The following is a 25,732-nucleotide window of genomic DNA, read 5'->3' on the forward strand; positions in this document are numbered from 1 at the left end:
ATAAATAGAGTACATCGTGGCCTGTGAAACACACCGAAATGTATAATATGGCTAAAAGCTCTTTAAAATTCCAGGCACAAATAAAAGGCACTAACCATGTAACTGATCAGTTTCTCGGTTAGCACGAGCAGTATCAGAGACATCTCCTCATCCTACATTGTACTATTAAGTAAACAGATATACATCCTGATGCTTCTGTCCACATGGAGAATAAGTATTACTTTGGAACTGAAAGTTTGAAAATTATATGAGACTGTCTCTTTAATAGTTTCTATAGCAGTTTTAAATGCATGGAACCTGCTTTGTTTGTGTCTAAATATCGCTTTAGATATTTACTTTCAGTCTTCAATTTAAAAAGCTTTAGAAATAAGAGAGTTAGAAAAAATACTTAGAAACGACTTCGTAGAAGAGTGCCTGAATTTAAAGCTTAAACAGTTTTTTGGGAGGTTTCTCTGAAAGGTGGAAAAAAAAAAGGAAACATTTTATACAGCCCTACAGTGCAGGCCACACAGGCTTCTCAGAATAACACAAGCAGTTTTTATGCTGAATCTTCAGTATGGGCTTTGCACTCTTTTAGTTCAGTTATATTAGTTCCTTTTTATGCTATTTTTCCCCCTTAAGTGAATTATCGTGTGAACAATATATTATTTTAAATCTTGTGGAAGACACAATACTGTAATTAATAAAAAATGTTCCGTTTTTGTTCATGCACGTTTTATGTAGTATGTCTTTGAGGATCCTGAAGGGAAAATAGAATTGCCCGCATCCTTAAAAGTGCATTCATGGAAACGTCCACATGAGTTTTTAACAAATAAGGTAAGAAACAAGCAAGGTCATAATGAAAAAAATGCTACTCGCCTAGCTATGTCACGAGTAGAGGAAAATCAGTAGAGGAAATCAGTTCCACAGACAAAGCCCTCTTGACCATGCATAGTCATCCTGTCCAGGAGACCATTGTACACCAAGGAGTCAGTGATCCATGTATCAGTTAACCTGTGCTGCACACACAGCTTGTGCTTCAGGCCTGCGTGGTGCCGTGCGTGATCCCTGGCCACTCGATAAACTCAGCCAGTGTGTTGTAAGGGAGGAGCCTGCAGGCAGGAGACCTGCGTCTCCTTGCCCTTATCTAAGTGCAGCAGGAAGTTCTTATGTGAACATCCTTTCTGTTTTACAGTAGAAATGATCAAAAGAGTTGTTTTCTTGTAAGAAAATCCTGTAATAGCTCAAATCCTGTCATAGCTCAATAACAGCAAAATGGGATAACCCTTTTGACGGATGGGGTCTGCACAGAATGCTGCATGGGCATCGGAAGCCTGTTTGATGCTGCACAACTTGGGATTCCCAGTGTCTAAAAGGACATAAGATCTATACTAATTCCTCTCTTTATAGTTATCTCTAATAACATCATTTTAAATGATACTATATGGAGTCTGAGTGCCTTTCTTACCAGGATCACCATGGACCAGCACCTCCTGGTCCAAAGCATCATGGTAGTGTATCCTCCCAAGGCTGCTCTGCTTTTTGACTCCACATTCATTTAGAAGACACCTGGACAGAGAGATGCCTTCCTATTTTTCTTTGTGTTCTTGTTTTCTCGCTTAAAAATCAGTGTCATGTCTGTTTGTTCCAACTAAGGCTTCCCTTGAGCAGGTATCTGAAATAAATATCTATCCTGAAACCATAAATTAGCTTTACCAGAAATGTAGCACTTTTTATCACTTCAACTTATTATATTTCTCCAGTCTGCATACAGAATGTGTCCACGTCTTTGACAGTACTTGTCTGGAAGGTGACCATAACGTTTTAAAATTATGCAAAGCTCTTATTCAGTTTGTATTTAAAATTAATTGCAAAGAAAATAAACAGCCTACCATTTCAAAGGTTAATGTTCTCCAATGCTGTTGCTAATGTAAGTTTTAAAGCATTTTTGCTTCAGATGAAATGCTGAAGTTTTAAAACACTTTGACCACCCTTCCAACTTTTTCAGGCTTGTCAGTTTTCCTTTTATCAGCTTGTCAGTTCTATTTTTTATTAACTAGACACTAAACAGGTCCAAGTTTAATTTTTAATGCAGGAAGTAGAGGGGGAGGTCAGGGGAGTAATTGACAGGACCAAAAGATTGGATGAGAAACGCTGCCAAAATGCATAAACTGAGTAGAGGTATATGAAAGATGAGGGCAAGAGAGCTGGCAGCCCAGAAAGCCATGGAAACATGTAGCTGTATTAAAAATATTTAAAATCTATCTTTAGAGCACTATGAAGAAAGCATTTGTTTTCTTTAAGACCTGATTAAGACTTTGGTGCTTATTTTGGCCCAATGTATTTTGAATCAAGAAGCTATGATTACTAGAAATTTTGTAAGAAGTTGTTAAAAATTAATGTAAATGTTAAGGGATGAAAGGCTATTTAAGCAAAGAATCAAGCAATGATCACCAAGAAGTGATAAGAGGCACAGATATATTTACTTCAATAAACTACAATCCAGTTTATTATTTCTAAACTGCTTACAAAAAGAAAATGGACTGTATAAACAAGCAATAGTCATCAAAACTATGTAATACAGTCAAAGGTTTGATAAAGTCAGCATTCATACTGACAATACCACTATCTAACTGACCATGAGGAAACAAATCCCTTTGAATCTTGGTGGGGGGCCAAGGAAATCTCAAAGTATGAGACAGTTATGGTCATGATTTAGATGCAGAACTGCAAATATTATGAATAAATGGAGGGAATCTCAATTTAATTATGTCATTATTTCATTTGGTACTCTTTAAATCTCCTGGTAAAAATAATGATTTTTTAAAATTCTGAACATCTACATTCTAAGACATTTTTATTTAGAAATATCAAAGCAGCTACACGATTTGCAGACTGACGGCCTTTAGTTTGCAAATGTCTAATGAATGTTTACCAAATGTCCAACATTTGTATGTTGCTACTGTTAAACATTGGTGTTCATTTAATTTTTTCCAGGTAATTTAGCTATGGACTTAACTAATTTACTTTCTTCTAGATTCCTGTGGTTGTCAAAAATGAAACCTCATTTGACCTTTTTTCAGCAAATGAGCATATATTTTGTAGTGAGGTAGGTAGAAATACATTAATGTCCCTTTTTAAAAATATTTTCTTTCATTCTTTTTAACTCTTTAACTTCTTGGATTTCACTCCAAATTTATACCATGAAGAAATAAGTTGTGACAAGTTTTTTTAAGTGAAAAAAGAATGATGGGAATAAAATGGCAAGAAATCATCTAGATTTGTATAATTCGTGTTTATCTTTTTTAGAATTTGAAAAATTAAATCAATGATGGTAAGAGATTTTCCAAACTTTTTTTTTTTTAAATATTCAATCTGTGAACTACAAAGATTATTACTGGATAATATTCTCTAAAAATAAGAGCAAATAAAAGCTATATTAGAAAGGATTTATATTTTTCATTTAAGCTTTCCTGAGGTCATGTTCTTAGTGTGCCTTCATACATGTGCAAATCTCTGACACCCAGCCAGTCTTTTCATTCTCTGCAGAGTTGAATAAATGTTTACTGAATTTCTACAGATCAGGTGAAACAATAAAGCAGGTGGAACAAAAGCATCTGAGTGCCTTACTGAATATAATATTACTTCATAATTTCTATTTCATTCTACTTCAATGCAAATTTAAAATTCAGCACCAGAGAAACTGTATGGGAAGAAGCCACCAGAAAAGAGCTGATGTAAATTTTGCTGTCCACAGAACCACTAAATAATTTTAGGACAAGTTTCTTGTAGTAAAAGTTTATTCTTATTCTTGTTTACATAAATCACTGTAACAGTTTGGTAATACTTGTGAAACTATAGCATACATCAGAAATCTGCATGTTGGAAAAACACATGCACTAAAGCATGATTAGTTAAAGCTTCTATTTTAAATTTTAAAAATTATTAAATACTTTTAATGACTTAGGATTTTTTTTTACTGAGTACAAGTAACAAGTATTAAAGCCAATATTGATTTTTAGCAGCTATATCTAGTAATAAGCAATTAAACAAGTGACAGTTCACAAGTCCTGTAATATAATTTATTTTGAAATCATGTGTCCTCATTTTTCTTCAGTAAATAATGAACAGCATAATTTATATTGTGCCTTTTCTTAGTCTTATGAAGTTTTGTGTTATTGTAGGTAGATATTATGATGATTTTAAGTAAAGTTGTACCAGTGAAATTAATTTTTGCATGAAACCATAGCTATACTTTTATGTCACTTCTTCATTTAAAACAGGAGCTTTTTTATTCTTTGGTCATAATATGACTTGATTTTATTTTTCTAAAGGATGTAAGTTGAAAAAATTTTTTTTCTATTTTTCTCGGTTTTCAGCTGATGAGATGGATTATAAGTGAAATTTATGCAGTCTGGAGGATATATAATGAAAAGGCCTTAACTAATGGAACATCCACACTGTTTTGGAAACCGTGGGAACACATTTATGCCTTATGTAAAGCTACCAAGGGACACATGCCACTGTACAATAGCTATGGAAAATATGTAGTGAAACTTTATTGGATGGTGAGTACTTCCCTCCAACAATATATAAATATTATGCAGCTAGCATGGCAAATTTTAATGGGTAGGGTAAGTATTTATTATTATTGAAAAGATATGGATTTGTAGGAGTAGAAGTGTTGACAAATTGTTGATGCATGTTAATAAAAATGTCTTTTACAGTTCATGTGATTTTTGTACAACTTAGCACTTGATAAAACACTTATTACTTGAAAAGGCAGTATTCTTTTTTTGTAGATTATGTAGAATTTTGATGATTGATAGATTTTTTTTTTCCTCTGGGCACTACAAGAAGATGCTACATTTGAATTCATTTGTTTATTACATTGTAGAAAGGGAATCCAATAAAGGCAGTTGCTAATGTTGCATATGTTCAAACTATCTATTGAAATAACTTGTGTTTTCTGATACTTGTGACTTTTTTTGTGTGTCAAACAGCAGTTTTCAATGTCATTCTTTAGCCCAAAGCACAATTTGAATAAATTTTACAGAAAATAATTGGTTCATTCTGTATCACATTAAAATAATGTTATTTTAAGATGTGATTAATTTTCACCATTTGTAGTTTGAGCTGCATGTGAAACTTGACATCCTATTTCTACCGGGTTTGATTTCTAAATCATGTCTTCTTATAGGCCAATGTAAACTGTTTTTCATTTGGCATATTTACAGAAATCTTCTTCTTTTCTTTCTTTCTTTTTGTTTTTTAAAAGTACTTCTTATTGATATTTTGACGGTTTTTTACTCTGTGTCTCAAAATGTTATGACAGTACTAAGCATCATATGTGTGTGCTACCTGAATGGAAATTCCTTTTTACCACTTGAATTCTCAGTGTTGGTTGGCTTTTACTAAATAATTCATTTATTTAATTTTTGCTAGAAAGAAAAATATGAAGACTGATTATGAGGTTTGCACTGCACTGTAAACTGTATGATTTAAATTCTCAGTCAGTAACTTTTACCCCATTTTTGTCTCAGTCTTAATTTCATCTGCTGATTTTTTTTTTGTGCATGCATTAATTGTTTTGAGATAATATGCAAAATATTTCTGTTCCTGTGTAGTGAATGATAGAATATGGAGGTTTGATGCAAACATTTAGTAGCGTCAGACAAGTGACCCACGCCTCTGGTGTATTAGGATTAAGAATGTTTTTTATTGTTTAAGTAACTCAGTTGGCTGACTTTACAGAGCTGTTTGTATCCAATTGTATTTAAAGGTAATTGAAGACTTCCAGTGAGAGGATTATTTACTGAAAATGTACTGGTAAAACCAAAACATCCCATGGACTTTCTAAAGATAACAGACAATAAATTAATGCATTTTACAGTCAATAGGGAATGCTTAATTTAATATTGAACCTCATACTGATAAACAAAGAAATAATCATTGACCTAAAAGTTAGAAGTTGTCTGTGTTGTTAGGGTTATTCTGGTGACATTTGTCTTTTGCAAACAAGAGTATGTCACAAAACACTAACAAGTATAATTGACCCTATTAGACTTCCAGTTGCCCAAACTTGAAAATATTTTTTACACAGTCAATTGGCAACATAAAGTTGGAAGTGTTAATGAAATCTCAAAGGCATCCCATTGGACTCCTAAAAAGATAGAATTTGTGGAAACAGAAGAAGTTATACTTAAACAAGGAAACAAAACCTAAAAACCAATGTGTAAAAGCTTTTTTAAAAAAAAGTGAAAATCAATGCTCATGAATACATGTGAACAGCTTAGACAATGCAGACAGCTGATTAAGCAGGCCAAAAGTACTAATTAAATTTAAGTTGCTAATAGTATTGATATACAATATTTAAAACCAGGCTATCGCAAGTTACTGATAATAAAAACATAAACAGCACCATTAGGAAAAAAACCACCAGAAGCAGTTATTCAATGAATATTTCTTCTGTACACTGGAAGGCTGAAAGAGATATATCTGTTCTTGTCACACTGTGACTTGAACAAACATAACCATCTCTAACAAAGCAGGTTTAGAGGCTTCACCAGCTCAAATTAAACATTTTCATATCAATAGATCCAGGTAAGCTATGGACATATTCAGAGTGCCTGCTTGAGATACCTGCTTTAGGCATCACCACACCAACTGTCTCCAGCAGCAGAATTTAAGTAGATTAATTTAGGTGATGAAGTGGTCTGTTATTTTAAATGGGGATAGTGTGGGTTTTTTCCAAGTGTGATTAAGTTGTCTCACATACAGAGTGAGAAGCTATTAGAATTAGTGAAACATTAAGAGTTTCTGAGAGTTTTCCTGGAGGTTAAGCAGCTGACTTAGGGCTTTGTATGTGATACATCTGTCTGTGCAGATACCAACCACTAGATTATTCTGTGAGAGCGCATGAAAAGTTAGAGAGCGCTCATATCTTTTATCAGATGGCTGCCACCTCTCCTTTTGCATAAAACATGATAGTTAGAGCACTCATGAAGGAGTGGAAGAACTGAATGTTCTTCCCTTCTCAGCTGTTAAGGACCAAAACTTTTAGTTTCTGCAAGGAAAGTTCCATGACTACAGCTTTGACTGCTCTGCAGAAATGTACATCATGGGACCAAAAACCAAAAGGTGACACCTGGATTCTTTTCCAGACTTTCAGCATCATTGGGACTTTAGATTGTCATGTGTTTAACTTGGGTCTCTTCCAGCTTAATAGAGGTTACAATGGCATTGCATATAGTTAGTTACAAATGGAAAAGAAGATAATCCTAGTGGAGAACAACTGAGTGAAATACAAAAAGGTCCAATAGCTAGAATTTGACTTTAGATAAGTTCAATCCACAATATGGCATAATTAATTAGAAGAAATGGCAATTAAATATTAAAAGACTTTCCAAAGGAAATGGTATATTCAGCATTACTTCATGTCCTTAAAATGTGATGAAGTAATTAAAAAAAAAAAAGGCTCATTTTGCTTTCTGGGAGAATATGTTATTAATATATGTGCATGGAAAAAAAATTCATACAGTAAAAAGGTACCACCAAAGACTGAAAGAAATGCAAGAGGAGAAGATGAGAATCAGGAAAGAACAACCTGGAGATTTTTTAACCCATGGTAAAGAAATAAAAAATAGAGGTCTCTTGAGAAGATGTTCTCAGCGAATAGGAGGCACTCAAAAGAAAGAGCAACAATAAGTATATGAATGAAACTTTTAAATCTGGGGAGAAAGAGGCTTTGTGAAGGCTGTGTTTATGAAAAGGGCTGATGTGGTTAATGGAAGGATTTGGCAGATGGAATGTAAGAGTGCGGGTCAGAATACTCAAGGACAGCACTGTTAATTGCATAACAATAGGAGACAGAAAAATATACCAGAGAAGAGGAAGAGAATATATGTATAATTTGGTGAAGAGTGAAGAGATTTTGTTTTCCTAATGGTCCTCATGGCAAGTCTCTATTTTACCATTATTTGAGATAATTAGTGTTGCGCTACAAAAGGAGAGGGCACAAACTTCCCATCTCACAATGTTTTTAGAACGTCAAAGTAAAGGAACTTGCACCATGTCTGCAGCAGATGATGCTCCTGGAGAGGGACAGCAGCAGGTCAGTGCCTCAGATGGATAAGCTGGCCAAGTTTCTTGCTGGAGGTGTGGAGAGCCTCGCAGTTGCATGCAGCACATCACTTAGAAACACCTCAGCGCAGAGTTCTTTCAGAAATCTCTACAGTTACAAATACAAAATAATTACTCAAACACTTCCATGACCCTTGGAAAATTGCTCATATTCTATTTCTACACTGGAAACCATTACTCTAGTGGTTATAGTATAAAACATTCCTGTGAATATCACAAGTATTTTCCAGACTAAGATGGATTTGCAAAACTGGTATCTTACTTAAGCCTTTCTTTAATCATTGCTGATTCTTAGGCTTCTGTCATGGCAGCTGAAGAAACAGCAATGAACGCACGCACATGATGGACCACACATATGAGAGGAAATATTGGAAATAGCTGCAATTAGATTAATCTCTGAAATAAATAAGTTAGAGCAGTAATAAAATGCTGTGAATGCTGTTTCAATGCTTCTCAGATATTATACAAGAACTTCTTTTAAAGCCACCTGTAACGTAAATCAAATTACAGTAGAACTGAATTCTTGGGAAAGTGTTAAAAGTTCTTGTACACATACGTTCTCTTTCCAGCCCACAAACTCAGATTTTTCTGTTGTCTTTCCTCCCTCTCCCTCTATCATAGGGGTGCTGGAGAAAGATCATTGTGGATGACACTATGCCTTTCAATGAAGAGGATAATTTGTTACTGCCAGCTACAACCTGTCAAATTGAACTTTGGCCAATGTTGCTGTCCAAAGCTATCATTAAGCTGGCAAATACTAGGTATGTTTAGTCAGCTTGGTTTGTTTTGTGAAGTCACATGGAATTTGCAAAAAATTGTTTTAGTATAATGGGAAATATATTTTGCTGAATACTTTATAATGGCAAATATACGCTTTTCTGAAAGGCGACACAGTAAATCAGTAACGCAAAGTCCCCTGTAGCTACAGAAGGTGCAGCGTTTCCTTCTTAGATGTGTTTTTGTACATTTATACACAAAAACCTTTGCAAAGAAACTGGAGTACTCTCCCTGTCTGCTTTATCTGTTTGCCACTATTCCTGAAAAGCTTTACATGTGGTTTTCTGCCAAATAGAAATGTCCAAGAGGTTTTAATGAAGTTTTAATTGTCAGCCTTTACCAGTATTGACTTAACCAGTATTGAAAATAGAGTAGTGTAAGTTACTTTTGATGATTTTGCTACAGTTCTGTTGTTGTGGGCTGTATGGTGATCCACTTCCCTAAAACTGAGCTGGAAAGGAGAAGGTGGCCCATGGTGCAAATGATTGACAATTATGACTGCAGTTTCCTATGAGATGAGCAATGAACACCAAGTGTTAAAATGACTAAGCTTCAGAAAATAATTCAAAACACTGATCTGGGTAGTCAAGCTTCCCTGTTCTGGTCATATCAAGTTATGTTTGTTGGAAGAGAGATCCAAAGTACTTCTGCGTAGGGCAGGGAGTTGCCTAGAGCTGCCCATTGGGAAATGCTGTTTGCAGGAATGTGTTTGAAATACTGTGTTTCTCCAGAGCACAAGGGTTTGTCATGGTCAAGTGCTGGCACCTCTAGCCTTGGTCCTCTCAAGATCTACAGGCGGAAATCTCTCCAGAGAGTAGGAGACTGTATCAGTTTGTAAGAATGGAGTGTAGTACATCCAAACTTGGAAATACAGCCAGCTTGTGCATGATAACCTGGGAGTTAGAGCAGCTGCTCAGGAAATGGAAGTTCTAGATTCACATTGCTCTTCTAGCACAATGGATTTCAAACCCACATCTCCAACCCTGCAAAAAGAGGCTTTGCTGTGTGCAAGTATACATAGTATGCTGGGTAACAATGTTGAAACTATGCCATTGTACCAGAGGGAACACTAAAATAATGGGCCTGATGCAAAGGCATAAAAGAAAATTTTACTTTTTAGGCTAGTAGTCAGCAGTGGATAGAGGAACTCCTAAAATTGCAAGTAACAACTTGGTTTTCGGCAGGCTATTCTGTTTGTGTATGGTCGTACTCCTACAGAAAGCAGTGTAGACTACAGAGTTTACTGTGAGTTGGTTATATTATAGTTCTGTATAATGTCTGGTTTGGTCTTACAGTATACATGAAACTGGAAAAAGAGAGCTGGAGGAATTTACAGTTCTACATACACTGACTGGATGGATACCAGAAGTTATTCCTCTCCAGTAAGCTCTTCTATTAAACAATTTACATATTAGTTGTTTAATATTTAATTCTGTAAGGCCTTATGAAAGATAAAGCTGAGCCCTAAAAGTCCTTCAGCATCAATTTTGGGAAGTGTACATTTTTTAATTCTGGCACTTGAGAAATGTGCCTTCAAGGAATGCAATTTTATTTTGTTTTTCTTTGTAGGTCATACAGTTGCTTGTAAAGCTATTTATCATGTTAGCTGATGCCTATTCTTTATAATATATATAAAATATAATTTATTTTTAATTAATATAAAACACTTGTGAAAACAGGGTTAGAGAAATCTATGTTTCATCTAGTATACAGATATGAAATGTCTGCAAGTAATAATAACTTTATATCTGAATGTACTATAGAAAGTATATGTCATGAATTTGGAAATAATCAACTTCAGCTAGCATGGTGTTTTCACTTTTTACATTGGAACAGTTGATATACTTTTATTTCCAACCAAAAATAGTATTTCCAACCTATACTAATATTTTTTCTTGTTTCCTCTCTGTTTAAGTTTTGCAGTTTTAGAGAACAGACATTCTGTTTTTCCAGCTTGACATTCTTTTTACTGAATGAATGACTGAGATACAGGCTCTAAATATCTAGACATTTTTTTTTAAATTACACTTTTTTTTTGCCTTTTGATGTATACATTCTAATGAATACATAGATAAGAAATAGTTTTGGTTTATATATAATTTATTTAGGTATAATTATTTATAACAGTATTTCAGTGTTAAATAAGTTCAGTCAAGGGCTATTTTAGCCCTTATTTCAGCAATTTTTATGTCCCAAGCTATGCCTGCAATTTAGTTTTTTGATATATTTGTGTCTTACAGAAGTGTGTATGTAGTCCATGGACTTAGAAAAGCAACCTAAATTTTATTTCTTTATGTAGCTAGTTTTACATTTGCAACAGTAAAAAATAGTATTCATGAATCTGGCACTTACTGCAAATATATTATATTCTGGAATAAGAAAATGTGAATATCATAAAGTCTTTGCAATAGTAGTATAAGATGGTTTTAGCTCATTGTACAATCAATTATTTTTTTTAAAAAAAAAGGTTGCATGCAGTTAGCTTGAATGAAACTTATTCATGGCGCTGAACTATTCATTCAGTTTTAGATTATTTCTGGAATCACTGAGTTTCTGTGGAGAACCATTATATCTGCAACTGTCATGTCATATCAAAAAGCTGTTGTAGCTGGTGGAATCAGTGGAAGAGTCATGGAACTACCTGTGCTGAAGCAGTTAGGGAAGCCTAGTTTGGAAGTACCTTTGAGAAGGTTATTAATGTACAGAGCCAGAATCAAGTTATTATACACTGTAGTTGCAAAGTGGTCTGCAAATTTCCCTGCTGCAACTTTTATCTACTAAAAAACTGTAGAAAGGATGCTTTATTTACATGCTTCTCTAATCGCCATCTCTTTCTTTATGGATCTGTCCATAATCAGTCTCTTAACAAATTGGCTGATATGCAAAATCAGGCAAGTGTTTTTTATTTACTAAAATAACCCAGTAACTTTTAGAAAAGTTGGACTGTCAGTTGTAGCATAGTGTTATCTAAGTGAAAATCACACTTTCTTTTCTTATTGCAAATATCATTATCATTGACATACATGTGTTTGTTTTTAAAGGCCTGGATACTTGGACAAAGTCTGGGGCTTTTTGAAAGAGATTGTGCCAGAATTCAAGTTGCCAAATAAGAAAACTCCAGATCTTGATATTCCTCAGTCAGATACAAAACCTAAAGCGACCAAAGTCTCAGAGTTAAAAAATGAAGTTTCATCTGTGAATAAGCAGTCAGATAAACCTGAGAAAGCAGAGAAAGCTGATAAAATTGGCAAAGGTCTGTAATTTTAGGTAGTGTTATCTTTGTAGGCCAAGCATAAAGTTAACATAACCTCTGGCTTTGAATGTGTATGTCTTTATTATGCCACATGCAACTCTGTGGGTTTGTTGTTGTTTCACTGAACATGTTGCAATGGTGTAAATTAAAAAAAAAAATGTTTTTAACTATAGATCTCATTAGAAGCAGTGCTTGTCTCTTAATTTTATGAAAACGGCTTCATTTTATGGCAGAGATTTGTTCAGCTCTGTGTCACAGCCATTTCTCTAAAGACTGGTTCCTTGCAGAGGGATAACAATCAGAGAGGTTACAATTTCCCCAAAGGCAACACTGCTCTGACCATCAATAAATTATACATTTCATAATGGATGTTACAAAGCATGATTAGCTACAGAGGTTTCTGACAAGTACGTTCTAATGTCTACCTGTATTTTAATTTATAGCAACTTTTCTGTTTATGCTACTAGGTGTAGGTATTAATTTTCTTCAAGAGCTACTAATCCTATTTACATTTAAATGAAAAAACTTAGGTTTAGAAACTTATTTGTTCCAGTATATTATTCTTCAATGTTTATATTTGAGACTGAGTTTTCTTAGTTGTTGTTTTTAGCTTGAAGGCACAGATGCAGTTTCACAGCACTTCTAATGTCTTTGGAAGGCACAAATCATATACTAAAATTTCTATTTCTTCCTAGATAAAAAAAAAAAAAAATCCTTGCCTTCCCCACTTTGAATCCCAAATACTTAGTCCTAATGTCAAAAGTGTTATAAGAATATTAGAAGAGACCTGGCTGAGGGGGGTATTCTCTTTTCTGAGGAATTCTTACTATCATTTTATGACCCACCCAGCAGCGTAGTGGATATTTCAGTTTGGAATGGACATGCACAAGGATGTAGCCACTGGGAACAGCACTGTCATTCGTCCAACAGGGTGCTGTAATTTATTCTCAGAAAACTTTGTAAATTTAATCCTGCCTAGGACTTAGAAATTATTTTAGTAACTGAAACGACTCGGCTGGATGGCCGAGCCCAGAGAGTGGTGGTGAATGGAGTCAAATCCAGTTGGCAGCCGGTCACGAGTGGTGTTCCGGCTCAGTACTGGGGCCGGTCATGTTCAACATCTTCATTGATGATCTGGATGAGGGGATCGAGTGCACCCTCGGTAAGTTTGCAGATGACACCAAGTTGGGTGGAAGTGTCAATCTGCTGGAGGGTAGGAAGGCCCTACAGAGGGATGTGGACAGGCTGGATCGTTGGGCCGGGGCCAGCTGTATGAGGTTCAACAAGGCTCAGTGCCGAGTCCTGCACTTCGGTCACAACAACCCCATGCAACGCTGCAGGCTGGGGGAGGAGTGGCTGGAGAGCTGCCTGGCAGAAAAGGACCTGGGGGTGTTGGTTGACAGCCGCCTGAACATGAGCCAGCAGTGTGCCCAGGTGGCCAAGAGGGCCAATGGCATCCTGGCTTGTATCAGGAATAGCGTGGCCAGCAGGACCAGGGAGGTGATAGTGCCCCTGTACTCGGCACTGGTGAGGCCACACCTCGAGTACTGTGTACAGTTTTGGGCCCCTCACTACAAGAAGGACATCGAGGTGCTGGAGCGTGTCCAGAGGAGGGCAACGAAGTTGGAGAAGGGTCTAGAGCACAAGTCTTATGAGGAGTGGCTGAGGGAACTGGGGTTGTTTAGCCTGGAGAAGAAGAGGCTGAGGGGAGACCTTATTGCTCCCTACAATTACCTGAAAGGAGGTTGTAGCGAGGTGGGGGTTGGTCTCTTCTCCCTAGTAACGAGTGATAGAACGAGAGGAAACGGCCTCAAGCTGCGCCAGGGGAGGTTTAGGTTTGATATTAGGAAAAACTTCTTCACCGAAAGGGTGGTCAAGCGTTGGAACAGGCTGCCCAGGGAAGTGGTTGAGTCTCCATCCCTGGAGGTATTTAAAGAACGGATAGATGTGGTGCTCGAGGACATGGTGTAGATGGACCTGGCAGTGCTAGGTTAATGGTTGGACTTGATGATCTTAAGGGTCTTTTCCAACCTTGACGATTCTATGATTCTATCACTAAGAATCAGGGAAGCGCTATGTTACGATACAGCTCTGTAATCTCCAACTCTGAGGCTATAAGCTGTGTTCTGATACTCTATTAATGTTCGGGGTTTTTTTAATTAGAAATGTATTTTTCTTTAGTCTAAGTTCTAAGGCTTGAAAGAAGGTTCTGACTGTGGGAGACTTTCTTCTTCCATGTCCATTGGGAACCTATGCCTCATCTGTGTTAGATTATTTTGGAAATTACTGATGCATGGGAGCAGGGACATGAAGAAAATATTTGACGCAGTGCCAGGAATTCACGAATTCCAAACATTAGAGTAGGGATATGAGAGTTCTGCACTAACTGGAAGGTGAGACCTAAGCCTTCCTGGCCCCTTCTCAGTAAATCTGCATTTACATCTTAAGAATTATTTTTTATTTTTCATTTTTTTAAACTGAATGACATTAGTTGTTTATTGTATCTCAACTCTTCTGACTGGAATAGTCTGTGGTTCATTTTTTTTAAATTTAAATAAAATGTCATTAAAGCATTTACACAGTATGAGGCTTTATGACTGAAAGTTTGTGTCTGAAAAAGAAAATATTTAATCTTTGTTTTGCTTAATAGAAAAAGCAGAGCAGAGGGAAATCGGAAAGAAGAAAAGCAGAGAAGGAGAAAAAGAAAAAAACAAGTTAGCAGTTCAGTCTTCACAAATGGTGATAGAAGCCCAACGTTCTCTTCAGGCCTTAACTGAGAGTAAGTCCTATTCTTTTGAAGCTAAAAGTACAAACAGGAGATACACATAAAGCAAAGGGCTTTGCTTTTATTTGGTTTTGAAGTTAATTGGAGGGAGGTTAAATATACTAATTTGTAAAAAAATTGGAATTCTTTACAGGCTGCATTACAGACTGAAGTTATTAAAACCTATTAAAATCCTATAACTTACATTAAGAACAGTATTGCAGTAATTTGTGTTGAATGTCAAAATGTAAAGTAATGCTATGCAGAATATCTGGAAGTTGCTGGCCGGTCACGTAGGACCAAGATTTGTTCCAGTGGTAAAGTGTCTTTCTGTATTAAAAAAAAAAAAAAAGCTTCCTCTCTCATAACTTATTTGTTCAATATCTACTTTATTCAATGAATTGCAATTGGAAGAACAGGAATGCTTCTTTGTTGAAGGGCAGGGGGGCGGAGGGACCAGAAATATTTATTAGAATTCACTCCATGATTGTTTAATAAATTTCTTTCTTTTATCCTGGAAATATATTTTGATGAATTTGTTTTTTGTATTGATACGTTCATGATAGCTTAAAAATTAAATAAATTCTTGCTTTGTGCATTTAAATTTAATTATTTAAAAAAAAAACAATGCAAAATACAATTTACACAAACCACAAGTAAATACTAATTGTTCAACTAATCAGTCAATAAGAAATGCCATACTTACTATCATATAGAAAGACTTCATAAATGTACATTAAGCTGATTTGCTTTTGGTTTTGCTCATATTTGCATACATGTAGCATTTCCATATGGCTAGCAGAAGGAAACACATTTATTAACTGGAATATTATCTAGTTGCAAACCAACAGGTAAGAACAGGTAGAGCATCTTTCTTTGGAAAAATAATTACGAAGTAAAAATTATAACAAGAATGAAACTCACTATGTAAATTGGATTCCTGCTGCTTGATTTAAACCCTGATTAAAATTGGTGGTTTAAATGATTTTAATTTATATCAAACCAATATTGCTGTTTGTCATCAGCAAATATATTCATTTGAATTCCTACCTTAGATGCTACTAATGGAGTTAAACAGCAGTAAATTTTAAAATGTATTGCAGGAACATAGTTTGCTTTAGTGGTAGTAGTTGTGGAATAGGAAATGAGGCATTTCACATGAATATAAGGAATGTGCCCAGTACTCAAGCACGCTGTGGGGAAAAGAAAGCAAAGGAGAAGCAGAAGGTTCCAAGTGATGAATTCTAGAAATCGTGCGAAATGAATGAAAGAGGATTAAAAATCATCAGGCGGTGTTTCTGTATGAAGAACCGCATGATGTTTTGATCTTTGTTCTGCCATTTAAAGCACAGTTTATGCTGTTTTCTGAAAGATAGACAGTGGGCTGTGAAGAGGTTATTTAGAAAGATTATTAGTTCAGGGCTCAGATGCCGTGGTCAGAGAACCCTGTTATCCTAGGTCGGAACCAGAAAAGACTTTTGAAAAAGAGGTAGATATCTCACTAATAAACTTGAAAAGAATTTGAATAGAAGTAAATGTGGAGATTTTAAAGTCAGAGGCTGTAAGATACGGTGCAAATTTAAGATTATTAGACTGCAAAGAAACATACACAAAAAAAGGAGAACTGCAATTTGAAACAATACTGAATTAAAATGCATTTTTGTTGTGAGATTGTAGCCACAACATAAAAAGCTTGCAGGCTTTATGAGACAGATGGTCTGCAGAGAGTGACATAGGACAGTAGAACTGTATTTGTGCATAAAGTAACATTTGAAACCAGGGCTAGGTGCAAAGTCAGACTCCAGAGGCAGTAGTTGTAAAAAGTTTCTGAATTGTTCTTGGGAATTTTGTAACAGTGACTTTACCTAATGCAACAGCTTTTTTTTTTGGTTGGTTGGTTTGTTTTGTTTTTAATGTAAATGGCTTGAAAAGTATTTCATTTCCAGCACCATAAAAGTGCTTATTTCCCTACTGCATGTTTCACTGCCTGTTGAGTGTGAGGACTTTAAGGGAATCGTTCTTCTTTCTGTGATAAATATGAATTATTTCTAAAGAGGTATTTAACTACTCATGATATCATTTATATTTTACTTCTAAAATGGCAAGACCTTTTGTATTCATTACCTTGTATAGTCATTACCTTGTTTAGTTTCATACACATTGACATACCAGTTACTTCTAAGTATTCGGAAACTTGTCTTACAGGCTTTTGATTTCATGTGGGCTATAATGTTGTGTTGGGTCAATGCTGTCTGGCAGCTAAGTGCCTGCCCCCCCCCCCCCCCCCCCCCCGGTTGCTTGCTCACTCCTCACCAGTGGTATAGGTGAGAAAATCAGAAGGACTGAACCTCTTGCCCACCCCCAGCCTACTCACTGGGGCAGCAGAATGAGAAACAGAAGGATTTGATGCTGTGTGAGCTCTGCTCAACATTAGCTGACACGTTGGTGTGTTATCAACACTGTTTTGGTCACATACCTAAAACATAGCACCATACGAGCTGCTCTGAAGAAAGTTAGCTCCATCCCAGCCAGACCCAACACAAATTTATAAATACAGTTCTGAATCACTTGCGCACTCAGACCAATGCCTGCTGCACTCCTCAAACACAATATGAGTTATGGGATCCTTGAAGCATTATCAGCCAGCCAGTCCTTGGGAAGATTTTGTAGACAATTCATATGTTCTTACCGGCCTGTTTTAGCACACAATCTGGACTTTGCCACTCATCAGCCTTTTCTTCTAGTAACTACTTCTCCTTTCATACCTAGGGAGGCCACTCATTCCATGAAGAGTTTTTATGATGATATGATATGAGCCCCTTGTTCCTATGAGGAGCCACTGCTCCATTTTGCACTTATGTTTCAAGACTAATGATTTTCCTAATAATTTCTGAACTGCTGGAAAGGGAATACTATTCCACTGGAGAGGGCACTAGCCAGGAATTTGGGAGTTTGTTCTACAAACCAGCCATTTATTTTTACTAAGTCTCATTGTGCCTTGATACCAGTTTTGTCATTAGAGATAATAATATTTTCTATGTCACTTTCTATGAAGTCTTTTCTTTCACAGAAGTGTTGGGAGATTATTATTATGTTTAAAAATTTCTGAAGTCATGCAAGTAGATCTGTAATGTTACGCATCAGAGTCAATGAGATGCATAGCACATAACTGTAAAGTTCTTTTTGTTTTCCTTCTGCCGATTCAAAAGAGTTTTCATTTATAAGTAGGGAGAAGAGCCTAATATTTTGTTCTGGTTTCTCAAATGCATATTATCATTCTTCAATATTTATGTCAATTCTGAAAAGCACATAGGTCATTTTTCTGAAGAGTAAAAAAATGCCCTCCAATAGGCAAAGCTAATCCATGTCTAACACAACAACAGAGGTTAAAATATGAGCTGCACACCTGATAAGAAGGATATTGAAAGCCGACTGAAGTGTTTTGGAAAGTTAAAACTCAGCATCAGCTCATTTGACAAATAAATATTTAAGAGAAACCTTAAGATACATTGAGAAAATTTTTTGCAAGTCTTCCAAACCTATGATTTAAAAAAAAAAATGGTTAAGAATATTAAAAGCGACAGTTTTCATTCTTGGCCTTTCTTTTTAAGTGGCTGGAGATATATATATATATAGATAGAGAGATAGATAGAGAGATAGGTAGATAAAACATGGATCAATTCAAATTATACTTTCCCTTTTCACAGAGACTGAAACATTTATTTAGATTGTGTAGTACTCACTCTCTATAGATGAATTTGCAAAGCCACAAATGTGAAACATAAGCAGCTACAAGGATTCAGAAATCTTTAACAAAGCTCCACAGGATTCTTAAATCCACACTGATGGGTATAAATAATAGGCTTTGCTGAATCTAACTGTTTTGTTGTACCGTATGTTATAACATTTTGCATCTAATAATACAATTTTATCAAGGCTATTTGGTTTTAACTAGTCTCCCTAGGTGCTGAATTCACACTAATCAACAGTACACTTGGTGGCAAATAATTTGCATACATCCTCCTCATTTTTTGTACAGTGAAAAATGATCAAATAATGTATTATTTTTAAAAGGTACTATCATAATGTACAAAATCTTTAAACTATTGTAATAGTATTATTAAAGTGAATATGGTGTGCCTGGTTAATCATTTGCATGCTCTAATAATTCGTTCATTACTGTTTGTTGTCTGCCCTGCAGACATTTTATTTCACAGCCCATCTGGGCTGAGTATGACAGTTTTATATTTCACCTGGTATTTGATTAAATACTTTTATTTGAGAAATACTTCTCACATGCAATGAGATTGGTGTGCCATGTGGCATGTACTCTTCTGTAATGTGTAGTACATCATAGCTACTACAGCTGTATTTGTAACAGACCAGATATGTCAGTAGAGACTGAGATCCGACCAAGATTATAGCCTTGCTGTTGAATAAATTGAAATCCACAGCTAACATGAGAGCTCTGATTAACACAGGAATCACAAGCATGTAGTGAGAAATATTAAGAATCCACTGGAAAGTAACTCTGACTTACTATCAGCTTGTATTTACTTGAGTAATTGAATTTCTGGAAGAATATTTAAGATGCAGAGATATCTCACTACTTTAAGAAAAAAACATTGCATACCTTCCAAATAAATGGATTTTAAGTCTGATAAATTGTATTTGCTAGCCACTTGCCTATCTTTCTTTTTCCTTGCTTTCCCTTTATATTTTCCTTTCCCTTTTTTCTTTGTATGCAGACAGCATTGTTTTATTCCATTTCACAGAAAATACCTATTCTTAGAGGAACTTCCAGTTGAATACTTACTAAACATAGAAAATCCTATATTTGAGGTGGAGCTGAAGGGAACAAAGACAAAACATTCTCATGAAAAACAGGTGTCACCACCTGTGTACTGAAATCCTGTCTTCACGTGCTTTCTTAGATGACTAAGGAAAAATAGAAAGACATAGATATCCTTCTTTTTGAGCTGACTTTTAGGTCAAACCACAGACCTATATTTCTAGTGTTATATTTTTCAGACTCTTAATTTCCCTTCAGCATGAGCGAACTGGCTGTGAGCCAGACAGCCTTGGTTTCTCTTCATCGTTCAGGAATTAACAATGGCTTCTTCCACAGGTACAGGTATGAGACAATTGTGTGGTTGCCTAGTGCAACAGATTTCTAGGGGTAGCAAAATGAACGTGCCCCTGCTTTTATGCCTTGCCTATGGCAGAATTACAAGAAACCAAGCTTCCATAAGGCATGTGGGATAAGAGCTATGGGGTCACCCCTCACACTTTCTGAAGCAGCCATCATTACCTCCATTTTTCCATCTTCTTGGCAGAAGTAAGAGCAGTAGCCCTGGTTTACAAGCACTCTGTTTCTCAAACTACTTATCTCAATCTTCATATCCATTGGCAGGAGTGGCCAGAGCTCTGGCTGTTGATCCTTTTCCTGGCAAGATTTAAGTTTTGCTTTCGTTAGTGGGAAGCCTTTAGCTAGTACTGACCAATCAGTATGTTCTTACTTCATCTACCCAGATGATGTGTATTGTGTTCTTCATGCTAGTATCTAGTATTTTTGAAGTTTGAAGAAAAATAATAGAACAATGGCGAGAGCTGTTGCATTTCTAAGTTGAAGTCTCTGTTATTCATTTGTGTAAAAGAAGTAAAATATGCAAAAGCTGTTGATGGTTTAAATAGGCAAGGGTTAAAACAGTGTGTTTTTTCCATCCATGGCTTCTCTAATGAGTATTTTACAATGAGCTCTTGTTTTGAATGAAATAACAGAGTCAGACAAAGAAAAGAATAATAAAAATAAGGCAGAGAAAGCAGAATAATTTAGGGTGAGGTACAACAACATTTATTTACGCTTTACCCTGTTCTAAAGCATGTTAATGTTTTCTCTGTAGAATCTTCTGTGCCAACCCAGCCAGAAATGGCCGTGTATGCTGGCTGTATACCACTGCATTTGTTTGAAGAGGATATTTTTTCATTAGGGCAGATGGTAAGATTCTATGCTCTCAGGACAAGAAAGCATTACATATTTTATTATCAGGGTGTTTCATTTTGTAGCAACTACATTGTAACAAAAATAATAAAATTAATATAGTGAAACAGTCACCAGGTAATGACTATCAGTTAAATTTATATTTCGGTACTTCTGTATTCTGATCATGCATTTTCCTGCCACAGCCCTGCTCATTTTTTCAATTTTACTCCACTTTCCTCTGGATCCCAGGAGCTGAAGTCTCCTGGGAGAGGCTAGATGTGGACTAGCAAATGCATCATGATGAGATACTTCTGAATGGAAAGACTAATTATTTTAAGGGCTACTTGAAAAACATGAATTTCAATTTTTTTTCAGACTGCAATTAATGACTTCTCTGATATACGTTTTCCAATATGTTGTTCTATAAGAAATATCATGTTTATATCCATTTCTGTCATTAGTGTTGTAACTGGTGAAAGCAGCTGGAGAGAGTGTAGCACTTCATGCAGCTGGGGTAAAAACAATGCTTACATTTCCACTTAGTCACTCACACGCTACAGAAAGCTATTTATAATGCCAGAGCAGGCTTTCTTGAGTTGATTGTTAATTAGATTAAATTTTTTGTACATTTAAATCATATTTATCATAATTAGAACATAAAAATTTAAGCTGCCTTCTCATAAAACCGATAGGCTTCATAAAATAAAGAAATTTCTAGAAATGTTTTAGAGGTGTTATGCTTTACTGCTCTTAATTCTTGCACTGTTTTCTTTTTAAAAATTGTGCTGTGTATTTTATGCTGTTTTGAAGACTAGCTTGTTCTCTGTGACTTTAGTTTAATTTATATTCATTTAAGGTCTCAGACGATACTGACTCTTTGCTAATAATAAGTAATACTAGTCGTCAAAAAGCAGACTGGAAACAGTGACGTAGGATTATATCTTTCCTGCCACCTAAGGCCTTTAGTCTCAAACTTGACTTTAGTCTGTTAGGGTACAGAGATTACTGAAAAAGAGGCATGGCAGGCCAGATATGATGAGGCAGATGAATCTGTATGTCTAAAACAGTATTTTAGTAAAGACTGATAGAAAAATGGAAGTTGACAGAAATTAAATACAGAAGTGTAGTGGATTTCTTGTGAGCTTCAGTTAAAAAAGCCCAAAGCTTTCTCTGGGGGTCTGAGAAGTACTACACTGATACAAATAATTAAAGTTTGGAAGAGTGGATTCATTGTTTGGGATAAGAGTTGCTCCCTAAATTTGGAGGAAATTTTGTCATTGACTGCAGTTGTGCCAGAATTTCCCTGCAGAATTTTTGCAGTATCCCTTTTAGCTGTGTTTTCTAGTGTGTATGTCCTTGGATTGATGCGGCTTGATTTTAGTTGTCTTAAGTTTGGTCAAATAAAATGAAAAAAATCAACAGTTGAGTCATTCAAGTGTGTTTCCTACTCAGCAGTTGACAAGTTCTCCTTTATGGCACCTAACTGTTCATCTTCAAAATCCTTTGTAGTCTTGGAGGTTTTGAGTTGATTTTTAAGTTGTTTGAATATGTGTGTACCCAGTCACCACTCCTGTAATATATCTTTATAAATTCAGAGATCAAATAAGGCTGATATATTGCTTGTGTACCTTAATATGTTTAATTTGATCCTCTCCCTTTAAGTAACCACAGTTTGTAATTATAGACCCTCAGGAACATTTGACAATGAGCAAGATCAATCAGAGACTTGCTGATGAACATATTAAAGGAATAAGTTATGGATTATTTATTTAGCAAGCAAAAGAAGGTGTATTTTTAAAATAAAAAGGATGTACAAATCTTGTAACAGAACTTTCACTAGTGAAAAATGTTAAGTACTGGACCATTATTATTTTAATGGGAAGAGCTCCACTCAATGTCCACATTTAAAATTGCTCTTAAGTCTGTTGCTAAGGGCTTTGATATATGGGTCAACTGTAGTGCCTTTAATGTGTTTTCTAAGTTAGCTAGCACATAAAAAACTTAAATGATGTGTTGGTTCAAAGTGATAATACATTATGGAGATTTCACAAGTTATCTAAAAGACCAGTTGCTTTTAGAATTCTGCTACTTTATAAATTAAGCGTGAAGTAAGGACTTTTTCCTCAGAAAAAGTATTTTTAAATATGTTCATTTAAAACAAGATATTGTCACTGTTGTTTTCTTAGATCTTCGTTCTGCTTCATTTATGTTTTCTGTAGCACCTAAAAGAATATGGTTATATAAATAAGTTGAAAGAAGTGATGATTCTATTATGAAAAGTAAAATATATGTAAGCACTTCTAAGTATACAATTATACATTTTCTGCTGAATATCAAATCCTAATTAGAATGGTTTTGGATAGCCTTGTCAGGTGAATGATTTTTGTTTCATTTGTTATCCAAGCCGTTAGGTGCTTTTGTGTGCATGCTGTTCTTTTTTGAGAGAGAGAGATGATGAGAAATAAGAGCTGACTCGAGTCAGATTATCTTTCTGTGTTTCATAGGCTGATTCTTCAGAGAAGCTGAGGCAATATGGGCTTTCCCACATATATAGCCATCCCGTCCTGATTACCAGAACTAGGTCCTGTCCTCTGGTAGCACTACCACAACCACCACCGGTTCCTCGTTGGAAGCTTTTCCGTCAGAAAAAGGAAACTGTTGTGACATCTGAACCTCAAGGTTTGTCTTCTCAAACCTCCAAAATAAATTTGTAATTACATTTTAATTATTATAAACATTTTCAGAGCCATACTTATCATCTGTTAGCTTAATTTCAATAGAACTTTCCTAGGGATTACTCTTTCTCTTTTTTTTTTTTTTTGCCAATTTTGCATAATTTCCCCTTAGCCCTATTGTTTCTTAAATGCTTTGAGAAGTGTCTTAATTTATCTCTAAAAAAGCGCTCTACTCTTCTGGAGAAAATGAAGAGGGAGTGTTATCAAAGCAACACAGAAGCTCTCTGATGCAGAGCCATGAAAGCTTCTGAACACCTTTTAAACCTTTAAAGTATGTGACTACTCCTGCTGCAACAACTCATAGTTTTAGGGGTAAACTTGTTCTAGAGTTTGTCTATACTGCATAATGGAGTTAAATTCATGATATGAGATAGCTTGAATATGGAAGTGTTACAGTCACGCTAGCAAAAATATACTAGAATCAGAAACAGAGGAAATTAGAAAAAGCAGTATGTGCTGCCATAATTGTTCTGAGCTACCCTGGATAACCTTACATATAGGTTAAGCACACTTTTAATACCTTGCAGGCTGAGGATCAGACTGTTAAGCACTTATTTTTTCATGATATGTCACCTAAAGCCACCTATGGTTGTTCTCTTCCATTCAAGTGTATTCGATGATACTGGGAAAATACAATTATTTAGGGGTGATGAATCCCCTATGAAATGATTTGTCAAAATTATAGTATTAAATATTTCTTATGAATATATATTTAACAAGTTGCTTTTTTCCAGAGCCTGTGGTAAAGAAACCTGAAGAACATGTTGAGATTGCTAGCCTGTTTTTGAATTACAAGTTGAATCTTATCACAGTGCCCACAGACATGTAAGTATTCAATGTAGTTTCAGCCTTAATATTCTATTGTTAGTCCATTTCACTGTGAAAGCACAATGGCTTATGTTTACTTGTGTCACAGGGAAAAACTGCTCAGTTCATGTAGTTTAAAGCATATCAGGATCACAGCACTCTGTTGTTTTATTGATGTCACATAATTAATTGGCAGTGAACTGTACATTTAGGATCAATATCAGCAATATAACAGATAAACCACGATACTAGATGCTTACAAAATGTTAATAAACACCTACAAACTTCTGAACACCTTTCTGTAACTAATCCCAAGAATTTCTAATCACACACACAGAGAGACATACACATGCAATTATACGCATCCTCCTGGCATTCTGGATTACAAGCACACCTTCTCTTTTGGGAGTGCAGGTTCTTCTACTTGCACACACCTCCTATTGGAGATGCAAGTTGGGATGCTCTAAGCTTTATATGCTGCTCCGTACAATCTGCTAATCTACATACTGGTGAGAAAGCCCACCAGGAGATGGGTGTGAACACACCTGAGGGGTGGATCCCTACTTGTCACACCCTGTGTGGACAGTCCAACATTGAAGGACCTGGAGCTCTGTCAGGCAAAAACACTTTGCCAGTTTCTCTACTCAGTGGGCTCAAAGATGTAGAATATTCAATAGATCAGTTCCACCAGAAATAGGAATGTTATTTGATATCTTTCAAATTTTTTCTTCAAAATACCGGTCTTTTTCAATTCTTGCACATAACAAGAAAGTCATTGACAGGCCAGTCAGTACTTTCATGGGCATCACATATCTGGCATGGAACAACTAATATTAATGTTTATGAATAAAACAGCCTGTTCTCTCTTATTATAGTTGTTACAAGAAGCCTGAGAGTGCAGGTGAAGCAGCTCATGCTCAAAACACAACTTTGTATAAATGCCTTGTGTTAAAGACTGTTTGGAGGTCCTATAAACCCTTGAAAACCAGGGTCTTTAAACAGGGTGTCTTAGAGATGAAGTTTCAGAAATTGACTTCTAGTCAATATTCAGCATAATACTTGCTCACTGACAAGAAAAGGATTACCATTAGTGAGCAGCAAAAGGTTTATGTTATTTTGGAGGATATTTCTTTTCTCAAGCCTGAGTCCAACAACAATCTGTAAATTGTTGGAGATGTGTGTATTTTTTTAAAGGTGTGCACACCTTTTGTTAAGTACATCTCTAAGTAAACTGAATAAATTACATACTTGACAGGTTCTGCATTTTGATCATCGTGAGTGGATGGATTGAT

At 35.6% G+C, this 25,732-nt stretch overlaps 1 protein-coding gene across 1 annotated transcript in view; it reads left to right on the forward strand.

Annotated features, from left to right (window-relative positions):
• The window catches only part of ADGB (androglobin), a gene marked incomplete at both ends in the record, with an annotated part of 126,416 nt that overhangs the window by 22,058 nt on the left and 78,626 nt on the right, over positions 1-25,732 (forward strand). The window contains 10 exons of the mRNA XM_082305584.1: positions 724-816; positions 3,017-3,088; positions 4,359-4,547; positions 8,743-8,882; positions 10,194-10,280; positions 11,940-12,151; positions 14,802-14,930; positions 20,819-20,913; positions 23,403-23,577; positions 24,368-24,458. Of these exons, the coding sequence (XP_082161710.1) occupies positions 724-816; positions 3,017-3,088; positions 4,359-4,547; positions 8,743-8,882; positions 10,194-10,280; positions 11,940-12,151; positions 14,802-14,930; positions 20,819-20,913; positions 23,403-23,577; positions 24,368-24,458 (1,283 nt within the window). The remainder of the gene's footprint in view (positions 1-723; positions 817-3,016; positions 3,089-4,358; positions 4,548-8,742; positions 8,883-10,193; positions 10,281-11,939; positions 12,152-14,801; positions 14,931-20,818; positions 20,914-23,402; positions 23,578-24,367; positions 24,459-25,732) is intronic.

Source organism: Platalea leucorodia (assembly GCF_965183815.1).
Source record: "Platalea leucorodia genome assembly, chromosome: 3".
Lineage (NCBI taxonomy): Eukaryota > Metazoa > Chordata > Aves > Pelecaniformes > Threskiornithidae > Platalea > Platalea leucorodia.